This window comes from Rhinopithecus bieti, unplaced genomic scaffold, assembly GCF_001698545.2.
Source record: "Rhinopithecus bieti isolate Rb0 unplaced genomic scaffold, ASM169854v2 scaffold_11110, whole genome shotgun sequence".
Classification (NCBI taxonomy): Eukaryota; Metazoa; Chordata; class Mammalia; order Primates; family Cercopithecidae; genus Rhinopithecus; species Rhinopithecus bieti.
This window is the reverse complement of record NW_016806890.1, coordinates 118,707-139,455: the sequence shown is the minus strand read 5'-3', so window position 1 is coordinate 139,455 and position 20,749 is coordinate 118,707. Positions and strand designations below refer to the sequence as shown.

The 20,749-nt window shown below is 38.5% G+C and overlaps 1 protein-coding gene across 1 annotated transcript in view; it reads left to right on the top strand.

The window, feature by feature from the left end:
• Nucleotides 1-19,026, top strand: part of SCGN (secretagogin, EF-hand calcium binding protein) — a 50,449-nt gene extending 31,423 nt beyond the window's left edge. The window contains exons 8-11 of the mRNA XM_017878498.1: nt 6,707-6,753; nt 7,008-7,067; nt 8,583-8,651; nt 18,465-19,026. Coding sequence (XP_017733987.1) covers nt 6,707-6,753; nt 7,008-7,067; nt 8,583-8,651; nt 18,465-18,593 — 305 coding nt within the window. The 3' untranslated portion in view covers nt 18,594-19,026. The remainder of the gene's footprint in view (nt 1-6,706; nt 6,754-7,007; nt 7,068-8,582; nt 8,652-18,464) is intronic.
• Nucleotides 19,027-20,749: the final 1,723 nt, after the last annotated feature.

Below are 20,749 nucleotides of genomic sequence, written 5' to 3'. Positions count from 1 at the left end.
TCTGAGAGTCTGGTGTTGTGACATGTGATTGGTGTGTCAGTATGTTTTGTCAAGTCCAGCTGATCCCAAACAGCATGGAGTTGTCTACAAAAAAGAGAAAGACATTCTGAGCAAATAGAGTTGAAATTGGATCTGGAATACACAGATACACCCGTTATAGGGGAGCAGCTATATGTAATACCAGGTACTTCAGGGCAGCGCTCCATGGTAATTGTAAATGGCGCAGCAGTTACAGGCTGCAGTGCAGCAGCAGGTATAGCTGGGAGGGAGGAATTCCAAGGACTGAGGCAAGTTTTTAATGATGAGGAGGTAACTTGACAAAGTCACAAGAAGATGTTGGTTTCATCTCTTAGTGGACATTAACCTCAGTCCAGAATCACCAAATCCCATACCAGCTATTTCCTTTCTTAGCAGCTACCTCAACCAGGTTTTGATATCTGTGAAAGGGGACTCACCAGGAAGAATATCTCCTCAGTAACAGCCAGGATGTTGACCTCAGTAGACTAAATGGCCTTCTATCTGTGCCTCATAGGAATTGTGAGGCAGCCTGTGTGTCCTCCTTGGCTGCTTTTTTTAGGATCTTCGTTCTAATTTTGGCCACATTGATATAGAAGAGCCACTGAAGGACCAGCCAAAGAGAGACAAAAGTGTTTCTCCATCAGGCCTGGCACAGAAGGCATCTTGCCTCTGCTCCCTGGATTCCATCTGGTTCTCTTGGTCAATAGAGGCAGGGTTCCTCTCAAGTAGAGGTCAGAGAGCTATGTGAGAGAGCCAATCCCAAAGCAACCAAAGGATTCATTCAATAGATGACAATCTAGATGAAAACAAAAGCTTGCAATCTCATGGTTCCCTTCACCAAAAGCATCTATTCATCTGTGCGCTGATTCAGTTGTGCACGCCTCAAGAGTAGTGAGAGCTGAGGAGCCCTGTGTGCCCTGAGAGGCTGGGATTAATAAAGGGCTCAGAGCGACTACTCTCTGCCCTCTTAGTCCATATCCAATATGACCTACCTATGTATACAATGCTAAAATAACTAACATCATGCACAGACTGTAACTTATACAGGAGAAATAAAAGGAAAGCAGTTAATTATACAATAATGCACATTTTAGTGTATAAGTGCTTGCATACAATAATAGTGAAGATATAATGAAGTGGTCACATGCTTTCACCTGTGTAGAATTATCATAAATGGGGCAGCTGAGATGCTAACTGATACAACTGTGGCACTTTGGTAACTCAGGTGCTGTTGATATGATTTTGTGAAATAATAAATAAGTATTGACAGAGTTCCAAATGAGACAAAATACATTCATCTCTCAACACAATTCATATACCATGTGGAAAATTTATATAAGTAGTAAATTTTGCAAACCTTGAGTTTTTATGCAAATAAGAATTCAGTTCCAAGCACAAATAATTAAAAGCAGGATTTTTACAGACATGATTGCCCCCCTGGACATTTGAAATTCAAGTGAGACATGTGACAATTCTTCATTCTGTGGAAATTTCCATGTAATGCCAGAAACCTAATATCCCTGGCCCTATGCACAAAATGCTAGTTGTGCCCCCTCTATCACTGTGATAGCTAATAGGGCCTTTTGCATATGTCTAAACACTCTGTAAAGGCGGGTTTGCTATGGTCCTGCTGGTAGGGCAGGGACTATGCCTTAACCCCTTGAATAACTTCTCACTTGGTGGAGTGTTGTGCAATGAGGGGGATCCAATGAGTAGTTGCGAATTGATGGAGTTACAGTAGCACTGAACAAAGATGCAAGGCAGCAAAATCAGTTAGTACAGTCTCCCCTAAGTATCTTCTGGGGATTGGTTCCAGAACCTCCGCAGATACCAGATACCCAAATCCTTGGATGCTCAAGTCCCACAGTTGGCCCTGAAGAACCCACAGATATAGGGTGCCAAGTGTATTTCAAAACCAGTTTGATATGGAATTTGAAAATGAGAACTGTGGTAAGCAGAATAAAGATGTCCACATCTTAGGCTGAGTGCGGTGGCTCACACTTGTAAACCCAGCACTGTGGGAGGCCAAGGCAGGTGCATCACTTGAGGTCAGAGTTCGAGACCAGCCTGGCCAACATAGTGAAAGCCTGTCTCTACTAAAAAAAAAAAAAAAAAAAAATTAGCTGAGTGTGGTGGTGCATGCCTGTAGTCCCAGCTCTTCAGGAGGCTCAGGCAGGAGAATCACTTGAACTCAGGAAGAAGAGGTTGCAGTGAGCCAAGATTGCATCACAGTACTCTAGCTAGGTGACTAAGCGAGATTTCATCTCAAAAAAAAAAAAAAAAAAAAAAAGATGTCCATGTCCTAATACCCAAACTGGTGACTATTTCATGTTACAAGGCAAGAATGAATTAAAGTTGCAGATATAATTAAGTTTGCTAATCAACAGACTTTAAAATAGAGATTATTCTGGATTATCCACATTGGACCCAATGCAATAACAAAGATCCTTTAAATATGGAAGAGGGAGTCAGAAGGTCAGAGTCACAGAGAGATTTGAAAATGCTAGTTGCTGGCTTTAAAGTGGAAGAAGAGGCTAAAGAATGTAGGCAGTCTCTAGAACCCGAAAAAAGGCAAGGGAAGGGATTCTCCCTGAGCCTCCAGAAGGAATGTGGCCGTGTTGACAGCTTGAATTTTGCCCAGTGAGATCAATTTCAGACTTCAGCTTCAAGTGCTGTAAATGATTATGGTCATTTGAAGCCACTATGTTTGTGGCAGTGTGTCACAGCAGCACTAGGAAACTAATACAACAACAAAGAGGCCTTAAAACATTTGCAGATAGGAATTTTCTCTCTTTGCTTTCAGCTCTGAAATGCAGTTCAATTCCTCTACATAAAAGCACCTGCCAAGTATATGTGCTGTGACTGGCAACATGATTTAGGCTGCCTGGTGCCAGCAAATAGTAAGAACAATATTCCTTGCAGACTTCCAGGATATTCTGTCTTCTAATTGGCTCAAATTAATTCCCTCTATTCTGAGCATTTGGAGGCGGAAAGATTTTCCACATAGTTGTGTTACATTTTTTCTACTTTTTCTATATATCCTTACGACTATGAATACAACATGAATCTAATGTTGAATCTACTGAAACTGACTGTATCCTATTAAAGTATAATTATAATTATACAGACAAGACAGATATATTTGCTTTCTAAAACAAAAACAAGATTATTTTAAAATTGAGATATAATTTAAGTACCATAAAATTTACCCTTTTGAAGTATACAATTCGGTAGATTTTAATACATTCATAAGGTTGTCCAGTCATCACCAGTATCTAATGTTAGAACATTTCATTATGCCAGAAGGATATCCAGTACCCATTAGCAGTCACTCCCCTCTTCCTCCTCCCACAAGACTCTGACAACCACAAATCTACTTTCTATTTCTATCGACTTACCTATTCTGGACATTTCATATAAATGGAATCATACAATATGTGCCTTTCCTATCTGGCTATTTCACTTGGAGTAACGTTTTCAAGGTTCATCCATGTTATAACTTTATCCCTTTTTATGGCTGAGTAATAGTCCCGTGTATGCACATATCACATTTTGTCCATTCATCAGTTGATGTTCATTTGAGTTATTTTCACTTTTTAGAGATTATGAATAATGTTTCTACATGTTTTGGGTTAAATATGTATTTGTGATTCTCTTGGTTATATATTAAGGAGCAGAATTTTTGGTTCATATAGTAATTTTACATTTAATTTTCTGAGGAACTGCCAAAGTGTTTTCTAAAGTGGCTGCACCATTTTACATTCCCACCAACAATGTATCAGGATTTTAATTTCTCCATATTCTAATCAGTACTTGTTATTGTTTGCATCTTTTTTAATCATAAAAAAGATTATACTTTTTTATGATATATATCATAAAAAAGATATATAAAAAAGATTTGCATTTTGAATATTTTTTATGTATTATTGGCCATTTGTATGTCTTCTTTGGAGAAATGTCTGCTCAGATCCTTTGCCCAATTAAAAAATTGGGTGATTTGTCCTTTTGTTATTGAACTGTAAGAGTTCTATGTATATTCTGTTTACTAGACACTTCTCAGATGTATAATCAGCAAAAACTTTTTCCCATTTTGAGAGTTGTGTTTTCATTTTCTTGATGATGTCCTTTGAAACACAAATGTTTTTAATTCTCATGAAGTCCAATTTGTCTAACTTTTTTGGTTGTTTGTGTTTTAGATATCACATCTAGGAAGCCATTGCCAAAATCCAAGCTCATGAAGATTTACCCCTTTGTTTCCTTCTAAGAGTTATATAAATTATAAAGTTTCTGTTTTATGTAAATCCATTTCATGTTAATTGTTTAATATGGTGTAAGGTGGGGGCACAATTTCATTATTTTGCATGTAGATATCTACTTGTCCCAACACCATTTCTTGAATATTTTTCCTTACTGAATGGTCTTGGCACCCTTTCTGAAAATCAATTGACCGTATGTATGGGTTTATTTCTGTACTCTCAATTCTTTTCCATTTATCTACATGTCTGTCATTATGCCAATATCACACTATCTTGATTCTGTAGATTTGTAGGCAAATTTTGAAATAAAAAATGTGAGTCCTCAAACTTTGTTCCCCTTTTTCAAGATTGTTTTGGCTATCCTGGTTCATTTGCATATTCACATTAATTTTAGGACCAGATTGTCAATTTCTGCAAAAAAGCCAATTCAGATTTTGATGAGGATTGTTTTGAACTTGCAGATCAATTTGGGAAGCATTGTCTCCTTAAAAATATTAAGTCTCCCAATGTATGAACGTGGGATGTTTTTTCATTTACTTAGGTCTTTAATTTGTTTCAACAATGTTTTGTAGTTTTCAGTCTACAAACTGAACCTCTTTTATTAAATTTATTAAATATTTTATTCTTTTTGATGGTATCATAAAAGGATTAGTATTCCGAATTCCACTTTTGGAATGGCCATTGTTAATGTATAGAAATGTCATTAAATTTTTTATATTAATCTTGCATTCTGCCAGCATGCTGGATTTGTTTACTAGCTCTAGTAGTTTTTTGTTGGATTCCTTAGGACTTTATATATACAAGATTGTATCATCTATAAAGAGATAGTTTTACTTCTTTCCATTCTGCCAATCTGTGCTTTTAATGGAGTATTTAATACGTGTATATTTAACGTGATTACTGAGAATGTAGGATTTATATTTGCTATTTGTTTTCTCTTTGTCTTAAGTTTTAAAAATTCCTCTATCCTTCCATTACTGCTTCCTGCACGTTGAACAGACATTTTCAAATGTATTATTTTAATTCCCTTATTTTTCTTTTGCTATTTTTTGAGTTATTTTCTTAGCAGTTGTCTGCTAGATTACAATTAACATTTTAATTTAGGTCAAATCTAATTGTGGATTAATAACAATTTAATTTCAATATTATACCCCAAATTTTACTTCTATATAGTTTAAATGCCTTTCTCCTCCTTTCTGTTGTTAAAATTATATCTTTATATATCGTGTGCTCAGCAACATAGATTTTTAGTTATTGTTTTATGAAATTGTCATTTAAATCAGATAGCATAGCAAAAAAGTTACACACAAAAAAATACATTTATGCCGTATTTTATATTGGGTTATATATTTACCGCTCCTGGTGCTCTTTATTTTTTCATGTGGATTTAAGTTATTGTCTAGTGTCCTTTAATTTCAGCCTGAAGGACTCCCTTTAGTATTTCTTATAGGTCATGTTTCTGGTGTATTAATGATTTTTGTTGTGGTTTATTTGGTGACTTTTCTGAATTAATTCTATGAAGTCTATATTCTTTGTGAGGTGTGTCCACTGAAGTCTCTGCTAGGTTAGTTCAATGGTCAATTCATAATTGGACAGAGATTTTCTAAAATGTCTTGGACCAGTAAGTCTCCCACTCTCTTGCTAACGGGCTCTGTGTATTTATTAGGGCAAGTTAAATGCTACAGTCATTGTTCTAACCAAGATTCAGCCCTTTTAGGGGCCAGGTGCAGTGGCTCACGCCTGTAATCCCAGCACTTTGGGAGGCCAAGGCGGGTGGATCATGAGGTCAGGAGATCGAGACCATCCTGGCTAACACGGTGAAACCCCATCTCTACTAAAAATACAAAAAAATTAGCCAGGCCTGGTAGCGGGCGCCTGTAGTCCCAGCCACTCGGGAGGCTGAGGCAGGAGAATGGCATGAACCTGGGAAGCAGAGCTTGCAGTGAGGTGAGATCGCACCATTGCATTCCAGTCTGGGCGACAGAGTGAGACTCCTTCTCAAAAAAAAAAAAAAAAAAAAAAAAAGGGAAAAGAAGAAGAAAAGAAAAGAAAGATTTAGCTGTTTTTTTCTAGAGTAAACACTCCCCAGATTGCTGCAAGACTTTAATTGTTTTCCAGAGCTCTGGGAAAATTATTTTGACTATTTTTTCCAGTTTTCTCATTGCTTTATGGAGGAGAGAATTTCCAGAAGGCCATTACTGTGCATTTTCCACCGAGATGAACTTTTAAAAGTCTGTGGTGACTACTAATCTCTACGAGTTTTTCCCAATTAATTTCTCTGTTTTTGTGATGTAGGAAGTTCTGTCTTTCAAGTACCTATTCTGTTCTGCAGGAAATTGCCTGTACTTTCCACACACCAAGGCTATAAATTTTCATATAACTGAGAGCTGAATGATCCTTATGTGGATTTTTTTTTTTTTTTTTTAAATTTTGGCTTCTGGTTCTTCAGGAAAACTTCCTTCTCCAATTTAAAATAGATGTAAGTAGTGACATTTCTCTAGATGGGTTTATGTCATTGCTGTTTCTCTACGGATTTGAGCAGGAAAGAAGAAAGGAAGGGATCTATTTGCTCTACTTTATAACTTATTTAGAAACAGACAAGGCTCAGCGTGGAATCAAGGGATCTTAAAGGTCATTGACTCAAAGTTTACAAAAGTTGCCCAGGACTCTGGAAGAATTGTACAGCTGAATTGTCACATTGCTGGACTGACATAATGTTTTTTCCTTACACAGGCTTGTTCTACTGAAGAAAGGAAAAGGGACTTTGAGAAAATCTTTGCCCACTATGATGTTGTAAGTGTGTCTCTTTATATTGTGCTGGCCATCTCTGAGTAGGAACCTTGTTTAGCCCCTATGTGGAACCATCTTACCCAACAGACCCTAAACTTACATGATGAATACAATCCCATCTGTGTGTTTCTAGGTCAAGGTACCCTCAAATTCTCTACAGACCTTCTGAGAATAAAGTAAAAATAGCCAAAGGAGTACACATGGTTGAGAAAAGAAAAAAAAAATGACTTTTTTTTGTCTCCTCGGGCCCAAACTACAAGTTTTCTCCTTCTTGTAGGACAAAGAGTTCATTTATAATCATGCACAAAAACATACAACCTCCCAACCCAGTATTCAACCCAAAGAAATAGAGGAAAAGTCATACCTATTTATCATAAAACTATTTTTCTTGTAGAACCAATTATTTGATGAAAAGGGGAGAAAATAAAAAGTGTAAGTACAAAGTATGGCAAAGAGATTAAATTTCCTAAGGATAAGATAGTATGATGTAAGAAGGAAGAAAAGTAGAAAAGCAGAAAAAAAGTTGGGAAAGATTATAAGGATGTTTCCCTGAAACTAATCAGATTAGATAATTATGTGTCATGTTCTGAGCAGAAAACAGCATCACCTGGGAGAGGCAGTCTAGCATAGAGGTGGTTAAACATGTGAGTTCTGTGACCAATTACCTAGGTTTGAATCATGGCTTATTACCTATGGGACCTTGGGCAGGTTCCTTAGCTTCCCTGTGCTTTGTTTTCCTTATTTGTAAAAGTAGGGTGATAAGGATAATAATACCTACCTTCTGGGGATGTTATGAGAATTAAATGAATTCAGGTTTAGAAAGCTTTTATGAGAGTGCCTGGTAAGTACAATATAAGTGTTTGGTAAATACACTAAGGGAATGGAATTTTAAAAATGATATGTGAAAGGCTCAGGATTAAGAAATCACAAAGAGAGCAGAGGAGTTATTATAGTGGAACTTTAGAGAATAAACAAATACTTTAATATGTATTGTATTTTATAGATGTTCATATTTGCATGTGTTATAAAATGGGAATAAAGGGTCTCATGTACAGACCAAATGATAATTCTAACATGTTCATTCAATGTAGTCTCCCTGGATTTAAAATAAATATTTTAGTAATCACCGTATCATTGCCAAATTATAGGGCAAGATAAAAAAGTTTCAACCTATACCTCAAAGGATTAATATTATGTACAATTAACACTTATCTAAACTGAAGCCTAGGACCCGGGAAGCAAATAAAGTCAATATATGACATACGACTGCAATCTGCAAAAGCCGAGGAACTCAAAAGTATGATTTCTCATTTGGTTACATGGAGTAGTTTTCAACGAGTTATTTTAATTCATGTGGAACATTCACGTCCTGCATGGAGAACATAAATTGGAACATGCCACTTCTAAATCTATTTGTGGCCACACAAGAATACTGATACGGTTTATTTATCTAATTTATTCCTTTGCTTTTTGGCTTAAGAAAATGATATTTAGGCAATTGGATCTTTTCCTTTTCAGAGTAAAACGGGAGCCCTAGAAGGCCCAGAAGTGGATGGGTTTGTCAAAGACATGATGGAGCTGGTCCAGGTGAGTGCAGGTTCTTCTTATTATGAACTGGGATTGTCATTTTGATTGATTCCATTGTTTATGTGTGGGAATCAGTAAGACTGAAGGTTAATGTCAAAGATAAAATATAGGGATGCAGTTTATTTAATAACCTTTGAATTGCTATAAAACCCAATAAACCTCCCTCGCTTTCTTAAGATTGTAGTTTAAATTACTTGAAGTTATCATACAGGTATCTTTTTACTATCATTTAAAGGCCACCTATTTTACCAAAGGACTGCAGTGCCACTGAATATCTTTCTGTTCTATTTTTTGGTTACAGAAAGTCCCTTTTCCCTTTAGACTTGGTTATTAGAATAACTAAAACATTTAATTGAATTTCATGTAATAAAACGTACCTTCAGAATTATATATATATGTGTGTATATATATATATGTGTGTGTGTGTGTGTGTATATATATATATATTTTTTTTTTACTAAGAGGCTTATCTAATACCTAGCCTAAGATGGTTATTTATCGGTTAAGACATTGCTGAGGTTGGGGCGGATGAAATTTAGATTATATTTACATCACACAGTTGTTTTATGTAGGATAGACAGCGTTTAAAAAACTTCCTTCGAGGTCCTGTTGAACTGTATTGACCAGCTGCATGATCCAGTTTAGCAGATCATTTCCAATTCTTCCATTTCCATGGGATTGTGTAGATAATGAATTTAGTAGTCTTGTATCCTCAGGGAGTTTTTGAGGTTTGTTCAGAACACAACGATTCTTTTCTGGTCAGCCCAGATGGCAAAAAATCAGAGTAGCAATTATGAGCTGTTTGTGGAGTTCCAGACTTCTTTGAAAATCCGATTAACACTATGGAGCCTTGCAGCTGAAAAATGTCCAGATATCAATTTTTGCATGAATCTCCAGAAAGTTTGTGTACTGTGATAGAGCAGGCATGGATAAAACCCTCTCTGATGTCTAATTAGCCTGATGAGACGTCTTCTGTGACCCCCTTCTTTTGTTGTTCTCATCCCAACGGGTCCCTTGCCTCTTCTTTTCCTCGTTCTCTTGTTGCTCCTGTTGGAGATTTCACAGGCATTTGCACAGCCAGAATAATTGATGGGTATTGGTGTGGTATTGCTTTTTATATTGATTGCTAGAGGAAAATCCCATTTCACCCATTATCTATTTAATGCCAGAATGGCTTCTGTAATAGAAACTGAGCAGTTATCCATAGGAATATTAAAGTTGCATGGCAGCATTTGCTAAACTAGAGTTTTAATTTGCTTTTGAGAGAATGAATGGGACAGTTTTTAGAGAGCTGCCTGGTCTCTTATGCATTGGATCCAGGGGCAGTGACTGCCTGAGTGTAGAGCCTGGGGGCTTTGGAACCTTACTGCACTCTATCCCACCACCCTCCACAGAGGTTCTGGCCTTCTGCTCTTCCATGGCCCCCACACACAGCCCAGCTGTGAGTATGGATGCACAGTCACAGTGAGCAATCAGTCATTAACCAAATCAACCTCTCTTCTTCTTTGCTCCCCCTTTTCTTTAGTCTCATACTTGTGGGAAACAATTTTTTCTCAGGTCAGAGGTGTCATTTGTTGCTGAAAACAGTTTTGCAGCATCCCACGTCTTCACCAGGCTGTGGGAGGCAGCTGGGTTGGGCTGAGGGATTAGGCTCTGCTTGAATCAGAATACATCCGATTTACAGAATTTGAAGCGGTGGTTTCCGGAGGGGCTGCCTTGGTTGGGGGTGGCTGCTGCTCCTCCTCTTTGGTAACCTCATTTTGGTCCTTCTCCCTTCTTTCTCTTTTCCCTTGCTATGAAAAGAACTGATTGGAATTTTTTTTTTGTAGATGAGGCAGTGTAAAATGGGAAACAGTGCTTTGGACTGTGACAAATCTGAGCTTTAATTCCAGATCAGCCATTTATGAACTGTATATCTGTGGGCAAGTTACTCAATCTCTCTGATACTTGTCTTCTCATCCGTTATATGGGCACAATATTTACTTCCCAGGGTTGTGTGCTGACTAGAAATAACATAAACACTGATCACAGACCCTGGGATATCGAATGATTCCCAAAAGTAATAGTTTTTGTTATTTTCTTGGAACAAAGCTGCTGTAATATTTGGAGTACATTTCTCAGCTTGAGAATAGTTATTGAAAGAGAATTTCAGAAAAGGAATCAGCAGCTCAATGCATGTCTATGCCATTCTACTGGATATTCCTGTCCAAAACAATAATGTAAAAAAAACCAGTACAAAAGAAAACTTCTAAAAGATAGGTATGTCAGATGGCAATTTACTAACATATTTTAGTATGCATAGCTTGAACATTTTTGCTTCCTTTCTGATTATAAAATTATCTCTGCATACTATAGAAAAATGTTGAAAATAAAGGCAAGTAAAAGTTAAGAAGCTGATGAGAATTCAAGCTAAGAATTCAGATTTTAGGCTGACCCCCTGGGGTTCCAGGCCTGATTTTACCACTCCCTGCCAGTGAGACCTTGGGCAAGTTATTTTGCATCTCCAAACCTCAGTTTTTTCATCTGGAAGATGGAAATTGTCATAGATCCTACTTCCATAAAGTTGCCATGAAGATTACAGGAGGAAAATCTGCATAAGGCAATTGATATTGCGTTACTTCACTAATTAATACCATGGTAATAAATTATTATTAAAAACAAAAAATATTAGCTATACCACATATTGATCTGGAAAGTGATATAGCTGTCATAACTTCAGTGACTATGATACTTGCTATTTCCATATGATTTTTCTAAGAGAAAGCCCAGATATCTATAATCAGTATAATTTTACTGGATCCCTTCGTAAAAAATCATGATTTTTGAATCTGGATAATCTTAATAATCTTCAATAACTCTGCCTTTCAATTGTCATTGAGTTTGGCAATGGTTTCCAAAGGCCAGTAGGAGGAGGTAGAAGTAAAATCCAAACCAACAATGTAGCAGACAAGACATTTTTTCCAGAGAAAATGAAAGAGATGGGAAAAATTCTAGACCACGCAAAAAATTAGTTGGAAGCAGAGATCAGCCTCGTTCTTCAATGGATTTATATCACCTCTATGGGAAGGTGAAGATCTTCGCCCCTTTTTGCCTCTCTGTTTCTGTGGAGCTGCTGGGGCAGCACAAAGGCACCTCTCAGTGTAAGCATCAGGCCAATTTGAGACAGAGCTAGTTCCTAGGGACCAAGTCAGACTGTGGTCAGTAATTCAGAAGGAATTTATTGGGATTCTCCAGATGATTTGTTGAGCTAAAACATATGTACACAGTAGTTCATTATTAATGTTCTCCTCCAATAATTGAAGGTGCATACACTTACTGTGTCTTTCCTAGTCTTTACTGGACCTTCCTTAGTCTTCTAGGTTTCTTTAAAAATACTCACCATATAATTTGTATGCTGTAGTCAAATGATGACCAGTAGTTGAATTTCACATTTCTTGGCTTTATAAACAGAGTCTTTCCTGTGACTTTTTTCTTTATTTTCATTTTATAAAAAGGGGCCATGGGAGAAGTAAACAAATCAGTATTTGGAATTTATTTTCAAAGATACTGTCAGAGAGCATATACCATGGGGTCAGCAGGAAGCTGGCCCAGTTACAAAGTCTGGGTCAGGGTTTTTAGTGTTTGCAGTAATAACTCTGAAGTAAGCTTATCTTATAGTCTTTTAATTCTTGGACAATCATATATGATGTAATATTGACTTTACATGAACAAGATTATTAGGTTATCAAAACACATCATTCCCCAAGCTCTGAAAAATGGCACCCAAGTCTTTCCTCTGTCAATCTGATAAGATAGCAGGTCCCTGAGGAATAAACATGGTTTCTCTTTTTCCAACAAATGTATTGAGATATGATTGACACTTTAAAAAGCACTGTATATACCTAATGTATACAATTTGATGCATTTGGACATAAGTATATATCCATGAAACCACATCATGATCAATGACATAAACTTATCCATTATCTGCAAACATTTCTCTAGCTACCCCCTCCACCTTTTTTTTCTGTCTTTTTGTTTTGTTTTGTTTTGTTTTATGTCAAGAACACTTAACATAACATTTACCCTCATAGCAAATTTCCAAGTATACAATACAATATTGTTAATCATATACACAACAACTTCTGTACAAGATTTTTGTTTGTTTGTTTTTGAGATGGAATCTCACTCTGTTGCCTAGGCTGGAGTGCAATGGTGTGATCTCAGCTCACTGCAACCTCCGCCTCCTGGGTTCATGTGATACTTCTGCCTCAGCCTCCTGAGTATCTGGGAATCACAAGTGCACGCCACCACACCCAGCTAATTTTCGTAATTTTAGTAGAGATGGTGTTTCACCATGTTGTCCAGACTTGTCTCAAATTCCTGACCTCAAGTGATCTGCCCACCTCCACCTCCCAAAGTGCTGGTATTACAGGCGTGAGCCACTCCGCCTGACCTACAAGACTTTTTAACAATCTGTAGCTCACTCAGAGCAGCATAAAAACCAACACAAGAATCCACAGCTTAAATTAGAAAGTAGAATGGCAAGAAATTCAAGATCTCCCAAGAGAAGGTATAAATGTGAACAGTACCATCGGAAGCCAAATAAATTGGCTTCCAGAAGTGACCCCAATTTATTTGGAAGCCAAATAAATTGGCTGCCTGGAAGTGATGGGAGTTCCTGCCCACAGGCCTCCCTAAAGTTCTTTCTTTTCCTTGATGGACACCACATTTGCTTTTTCTCTGCTATTGCCAAGGAAAATGGTTGGCAAGAGGGGACAATACCTCTTTTATTGATAGATTCAATAAAGGATTGAATCTAACATGTGCCTCTCTAAAGAGCTAGCCCTTAGCAAAAATGTTTCTTTTCACTTTTAAATTGTAAAAATGAGACATGTGTCATAGAGAAATCAGAAAACAGAAACCAGAAAAAACAGAAGCATAACCTCTATGTTCTAACAGACTGACTGTGAACTGACTTCTCTCCTATGTATGTTTTTATATGGTTGAGATTATAGTGAATAATAGACATTACAATATAATAGTATATTATATATAATATAGATCATACTATATATAGCCTATTATAGAATAATAGTAATAGTCATTCAGTAACCACATAATATTTCACCTGTGGTTAGATCATAATTTACTTAAACACTCCCCTATTACTAATAATTTAGATGGTGTCCCATGTCTGTGATTCAAAACAATAATGCAATAATATCTTTGTGCAAAAATCTTTCTCTATATTTGGCCTTGTCCCAGGAATAAAATGACTAAATCAAGTGGTTTGCATGCTTTAAAATTCCTGGGTTCCATTGTCAAGTTTTAGCAAACATCTGAAGAAAGAGCAGGTGTGTTGTCCCATTTCGTTCTTCAATGTCCTTTCCTCCAACCTGACTTTTCTTCCCCTCACTACCCAGAAAGTTGATGATGACTTCATTTTGACCTAGCTTTGTCTATCAAGGAAGATAGCATTCTGGTATATATAGTATATGTTTTCACACTATTAAGTTAGGGACTTAATGTGCTGCCATCTCTTGGGTGATGAAAAACTGAAAAGAGAGGACAGGTGGCAAGGAGAAGAAATCGTAATCCCAAAGAGTGAATATCTAACAAAAGAATGTCTGGGGTGGTGGGAAATGGTGATGGGAAGAAAGTTGGAAGATTGAAGAGGTTCTTCCTGGAGCTTCTCAAATTACAACACTGCTAGGAGACTTTCCAGTATCTGAGCAGACATTTCCATTTGCCTAGTAAAGTGATCCTAAAGGAACACCAATGTAATTTCTTATTTTCATTTTAAAAAGCAATGGCAGGTGATAATTTGTAAACAAGCGGAGGCTTGTTGGTAGAGACCTGGATGGATATCTAAAGCAATAATATCTTAACTTCTGCCTGTCGCCTCAATGTTTTCAAACACCACTGTGGCCAATAAATAGTAAACTGGAGACAGAAAACGTCGTAATTTTGCATGGTTAGAGAATAAGGTTCTGGTTAATTAAATATTTTGATTAATAGAGAATTATTTTAAGTGGATTACAATAAAATGCACTTACCATCAGTGAAACTCTAATTCAGTTCCTTTAGTGGTCAGAATATGGTCCAGTGTTGGAGTCATGATGACTCTAAGATAGAGATTTGTGGAGTGCTGGTTAACAGAAGGCTTGGATATGAACTTTAATTATTTTAAGAGAATTGGAATGTACAGGAAAGGGTAGTTGTATGACAAAAATAGGAAGGCTGCATTTGAGGATAGTCATTCACTAATTTCATAGATATAATTGAGTATCTACTACAGGCAAGAATTGGGAAGAGAAGGCCAGACCCAAAGGTCCCCCAACTGCCAGGATTAAAGGGAGACAGGTCAGCATTTTTCAATCAATTTTATCTCAGATCCACTCTCACACTGTCCTATGAGATGAATGAGGAAAAAATTACACTTTTACATGAAAGGTTATGATACAGTGTAGTGATGAAAAATATACACTTTGGGACCTGCCTGCCTGGATTTGTATCTTGGTTCTGACATGGCTCAGCTGTGTGACAGTGGGCAAGTTAATTAACCTCTCTGTGCTTTAGTTTACTCATCTATGAATTAATGATGAAAGTAGATACAACCTCCTAGGGTTGTTCTAAAGATTAGAGTTAATGTATTTAGAGCTTTTACTTCAGGAACCTATCTGCAATTATATTAGTCACTTGTTATAAAAATTGTTGTTAAGACTGAGGCTCCAAGGGTTTCTGGTGATGTGTCTTCAGTGACACGTGCATTTTTTGAGCTGTGGCATTTAGGTCTCCTGACTCATATTGAGTTGTTCAATATTAAAAACATAACTCAAAAGGTCTGAAGGAACTTCCCTTACATACATCCACATTCATTCCCACATCCCCTAACACACATACATTCATATGCCAAAAATATTTTCTACTCACTTGAAGGAAATAATTACTATGATGGGAAACAAAGCCCATTATTCTTCAATTACAAAACAAAACAAAAACAAACTTAGAATAGTTTGAATGAGGTAAATACATTGGCAAATTAATTCACACTAATTTGTAAATGACTACCACTTGAGTATTTTTCTAATCTTGGGATTTGCCAAAAGGATCCTGGGGCCAGTTAGTGGAGAAAAGTTTTAGCAACAAGTCATTGAAGACGGTGAAAAGCAAAAATTCCCACATTGCACTGTACAACAAATGAACTGAGACCACCAGGGGGTCTCAGAATGCAGCCTCTTTTCAGGACCTCTGAGCCCTATTTCCTCGGGCCACATCTACACTTGCCTGGTACTGGCAGAGAACTACAAGAGAACCTATTGACAGATCGAGCTACATTGTGGCCTCAGAATCTAATCATTCAGGGCACTCTCCACAGAAGAGTGAAGTCGATCAAATTTATCTTCTGGTCCCAGACTTTCAGCTCCTGATATCTCTCTGAACACCAGCCCTACTCTGGTGTTTATTATTCCTGCTCTGCCATCTGGCTCCCAATTTCTTTTGCTGTTTCCTCCTCCCTTCTATTTAAAAACTGCTATCAATAATAGATTTGGTGTCAGTCATTTGCCCCATTGGACAGTGCAAATTAACGAGCCTTAATGTGGCTCGCTAGTTAAGGGACAATTTTTTTTCTCCTACTGATGACGTTTTTAGTGATTTTGTTTTTGGAAACGAAAAAAACCTTGCGGCAGGGTTGGGTAATGAAGAGTGCTTCCCAGAGCCCCTGAAATCAAACCTGCGGGTGGCTGCCTTCTCTGTTCACTTATAAAACTACTCCAGTAATCAAGCGGCTTGGAAATTTGACTAAATTTGTTTTTTGATTTTTCTCTCTGTATACTGACTTTTAAATTTAGATTTGTGAACACAAGTTTTCTGAAAAGGAATTTGGTGGAAAGGCTTTATTCCCGTTAATAGTTTGAAAATGGGGCTGGGCATGATGGCTCATGCCTCTAATCCCAGCACTTTGGGGGGCCGAGGCCGGCGTATCATCACAGGTCGGGAGTTTGAGACCAGCCTGGCCAACATGGTGAAACCCCATCTCTACGGAAAAAATACAAAGTTAGCCGGGTGTGGTGGTGGGCACCTGTAATCCCGGCTAATTGGGAGGCTGAGGCAGGAGAATCACTTGAACCTGGGAGGTGGAGGTTGGAGGTTCCAGTGAGCTGAGATTAGCCACTGCACTCCAGCCTTGGTGACAAGAGTGAAACTCTGTCTCAAAAAAGAAAAAACGGGAAAATGGAAGACACACTTTTCAGTGTAAACCAGGGTGCAGAGAACAAAAGGGGTTTGAATCTTACAGTCAGTGCTCACTCAGGTTTCCAGCGAGTTCTGTTTATGCAAATAAAGGATTCAAACTTGCTTAGTTCCAATTGGTTGTTGGCGTTGAGTTCTGATTGGTCAATAGAGCTGAGCCTTGATTGGTTAATTTAACTGAGTTCTGATTGGTTGGTTCGGATGAGCTCTGAAAGCCCCAAAAAGAAAAAGGTGCTGGTTTTCAGGAAACTTGAGTAAGCTGTCATCTCTAGTCAAAAAAGGACCACTTGGATCTATTTTAAATTTAGGGCCCGTGGCTGTGCATGGTGGCTCACGCTTGTAATCCTAGCACTTTGGGAGGCCAAGGTGGGCGGATCACCTGGGGTCAGGAGTTTAAGAGCAGCCTGGCCAACATGGTGAAACCCTGTCTCTACTAAAATACAAAAATTAGCCGGGCATGATGGCGGGTGACTGTAATTCCAGCTACTTGGGAAGCTGAGAGGGGAGAATCGCTTGAACCCGGGAGACGGTGGTTGTAGTGAGCTGAGATCACTGCCACTGCACTCCAGCCTGGGCGGCTGAGACTCCGTCTCAAAAAAAAAAAAAAAAAAAAAAAAAAAAAAAAAAAAAAAAATTTAGGGCCAGTGAGCCACGTGAGATCCATTTTGAAGGATGAGCTCTTTGATTTTGACGTTTATTCACAGTTGCATCAGCACTCATGTAGTTTCTTTAGGCCAGCCTTTTCTCCACGAGAATGGTATGAAATTTTGCAATGAGCACTCAATTGGAATCAGAGGATTATTGAGGACTATCTCCAATTGTCAGAGGACTGTTGGTCTATTCTTGGGCTCAAAAATGCTGCCACAACTTTCCAGCTTGGCAGGAAGCTTAAGCTTTCTCTGCACCTCTGTTTCCTAATCTGTAAAAGAGGTGGAATTATTTACTTCCCAGCATTATTGTGAAGCTTAAATGGAGTAACCTATGGAGAATCAATTTGTTAAAGCATTCCTCACTTTTGCAGGCCTTTGAGCTTGAAGTAAAAAACTTTTCCTAGCTAACATGTATCATATTTCTAGCTAACATTCTTTCTTGCCCCCTAACATATCCCTTGGAGTAAATGTTACATCCCTAGCTCGACCACATGTGCATTTAGATTTACATTCAGTATAACCATTTTTTTTAAACCAGAGGCACAAAAATCTCCTACAGGGAGATAATGAAATGTGTCTTCTCTCATCAGTGCAGCAAGGCAGAAATTTATGATCATAATTCTCTACTTTGAGGCAACGTATCTTTACTATGCTTGCTAATAAGGCAGTGTTTCTCTAAGAACTGCAGGGAAGTGATGTGGAAGTAAAGGTTTTTTGGCCTGAAGGGACATGCTGAGAAATGAAACTGTTGGCAGAAAACTTATCTTTGGTAGCATTTGGTGGGATGAGGCGATAGACTCATTCCCTCACTCCCTGTGGCCTGTCTCCTCCAAGGCAGGACACTGAGCTTAGAGAGCATCAGAGAGGGTGTTAAAGGGTGGGAACATCATTGGCTTGCCTGTTAACATGTTACTTTTGTCGCCCTCAGCCCAGCATCAGCGGGGTGGACCTTGATAAGTTCCGCGAGATTCTCTTGCGTCACTGCGATGCGAACAAGGATGGAAAAATTCAGAAGTCCGAGCTGGCTTTGTGTCTTGGGCTGAAAATCAACCCATAATCCCAAACTGCTTTGCTTTTTGCTCTTACTGTGTTTCTGTGCTCTTGCTGGTAGAACTGTATCTGTGCATTGCTGTTGGGGACACAGTGGGCAAACTCACAAATGGTGTGCTATTATTGGGCAAGAGGAGGGACGCTAGGGCCTTCCTTCCACCAGCATGATCTATCCCTGCCTCACTGTGCAGTGTCTGTGTTGTTTTCGTCTTGACCCTGGGCTTTCCTATCCTCCCAAAGAGTCAGCTCCCCTGTTACATGGCTCTGCCTGTCCTTCCCTAGTCACCAGGGGACAGGGGCAGCTGAGTGCATTCATTTTGTGCTTTTCTTGTGGGCTTTCTGCTGAGTCTGAATGGTGTGTAGCATTCATGGCAATTCTGTAACTTCAACATAGATTTTTTTAGTGTGTGTGGAAATAAATCTGCAATTGGAAACAAAAATGTACTGGTAATTGCTTTTGTCTTGTGACCTTTGAAATGTTCTACCTGGTGGTTTGACTAACAAACCCCTGACGTAATGGAGAAGGGTAGAGAAGGAGAGGGAAGGGCAATATCTTAAAAGAAATCCATACCACCAATCCTTCTATAGTTCTCACATGCCCTCACTAGGACTGACTTCCTGGTGAGCTGGCATTAAAGCGAGAGCTGCCAATAATCACTTTTTATTGGAAGGAGGAGACCAGAACACTCATCCTGGACTGGGTTTTGTTCTTAAGTGCTTGGTGAGCTCACATGGATAGGCAGGTAGAAATAGAGAAGAAATATGAAGAAAATGTTTCCCAAGTAACCCATGCTCCCCTCTCCATCCCTTCCTTTTCCAACAGTGCTGTCCAGAAAATCTGGGACCACGGCAGCCTTCTTCTAGGTACCTGAGTGTCTCTCATGGGTGCCTCTGCATGCTCCTGGCCCCAACATGTACCCTGCTCTCTTCTCTCCTGGAACTCTGATGCCATCCCCATGGAAAGGAGACTGCTGGGGCAAGGGCAGAATTTCTGTGGGGCAGGCCCCACTTTCCTTTACTGTCTTCACCCTTTATTCTTCATGACACCCCTACCTTATACTAGACTGTGCAGTAATTTCAGGCTTCCTGAAGTGTTATAGATAATTCAGAAAAATTAGTGTAGAACAGTGTATTTAGAGCTGTTCATAACCCAAGAATTCTGTTTACAGGGGTTCCCTTCATTGCACACCCTTTTCCTAACTTGATTTTCTTCCCCTCAGGTCTCCCTTACCTCCAATATATAGATAATTCATATTAAGAACTACTATTTACTAAGGCTTTCTATGTGCCAGGTACTTCTAGGTGCTTTCCATACCTTAAGTAATTTAGTCTTCACCAAATCCCTGTGAGATAGGTACTATCATGATACTCAGAGATAAAGAAACTGAGGTAGATAGAAGCTAAACAACATGTTCGTTATCATAGCTCTTACAAGTGGGAAGTCAGGGAGTCTGACTCTGGAACCCCATGCTCCTAACCACCATTTTATTTATTTATTTATTTATTTATTTATTTATTTTATTTTTTAACAGATGGGCTTTCACCATGTTGCCCAGGCTGGTCTCAAACTCCTGAGCTCAAGTGATCCACTTGTCTCAGCTTCTGAAAGTGCTGGGATTAGAGGCATGAACCACCATGCCCGGCCAACAACAGACAATTTTCATGCACCTTTCAGGAAGGCTTGGCCCCTTTCTGCAGGTTCTTTCTCACTGTGGAATCCACCACACCTCCCGGAAGGACAATTCTCCAAGTCCAGGTCATTCAGCCTGGAGTACACTTTGTGGGAGCTTAAAGAGAGTTCAGGAAGCACCACAGGGTGAACCACACATGCCAGATTCTTCTGTTGATTGTCCAAATGATGAGCTAACTGTGCACACATACACCCTTCACAGGACAAACAACTATTTTCAGAATTGAGGCTACCTGAACCCACAAAGAGGAAAAGACATTCCCTATTTCCAGGACATCACATTATTCTGCAGTGATTAATTCCTCTTAATCTCCTGTTTTCTTGTTGTGTTTCAAATAACAGAAGAAGCCTTTTATTTTAACATAGTTGAATTTATTTTATATTTATTTATCGCAACATACTTTATGTTTGGTTTGAGAAAACCCACTCTATATGTCACAAATGCATTCTCTTCCACTATCACTTTTTTAAAC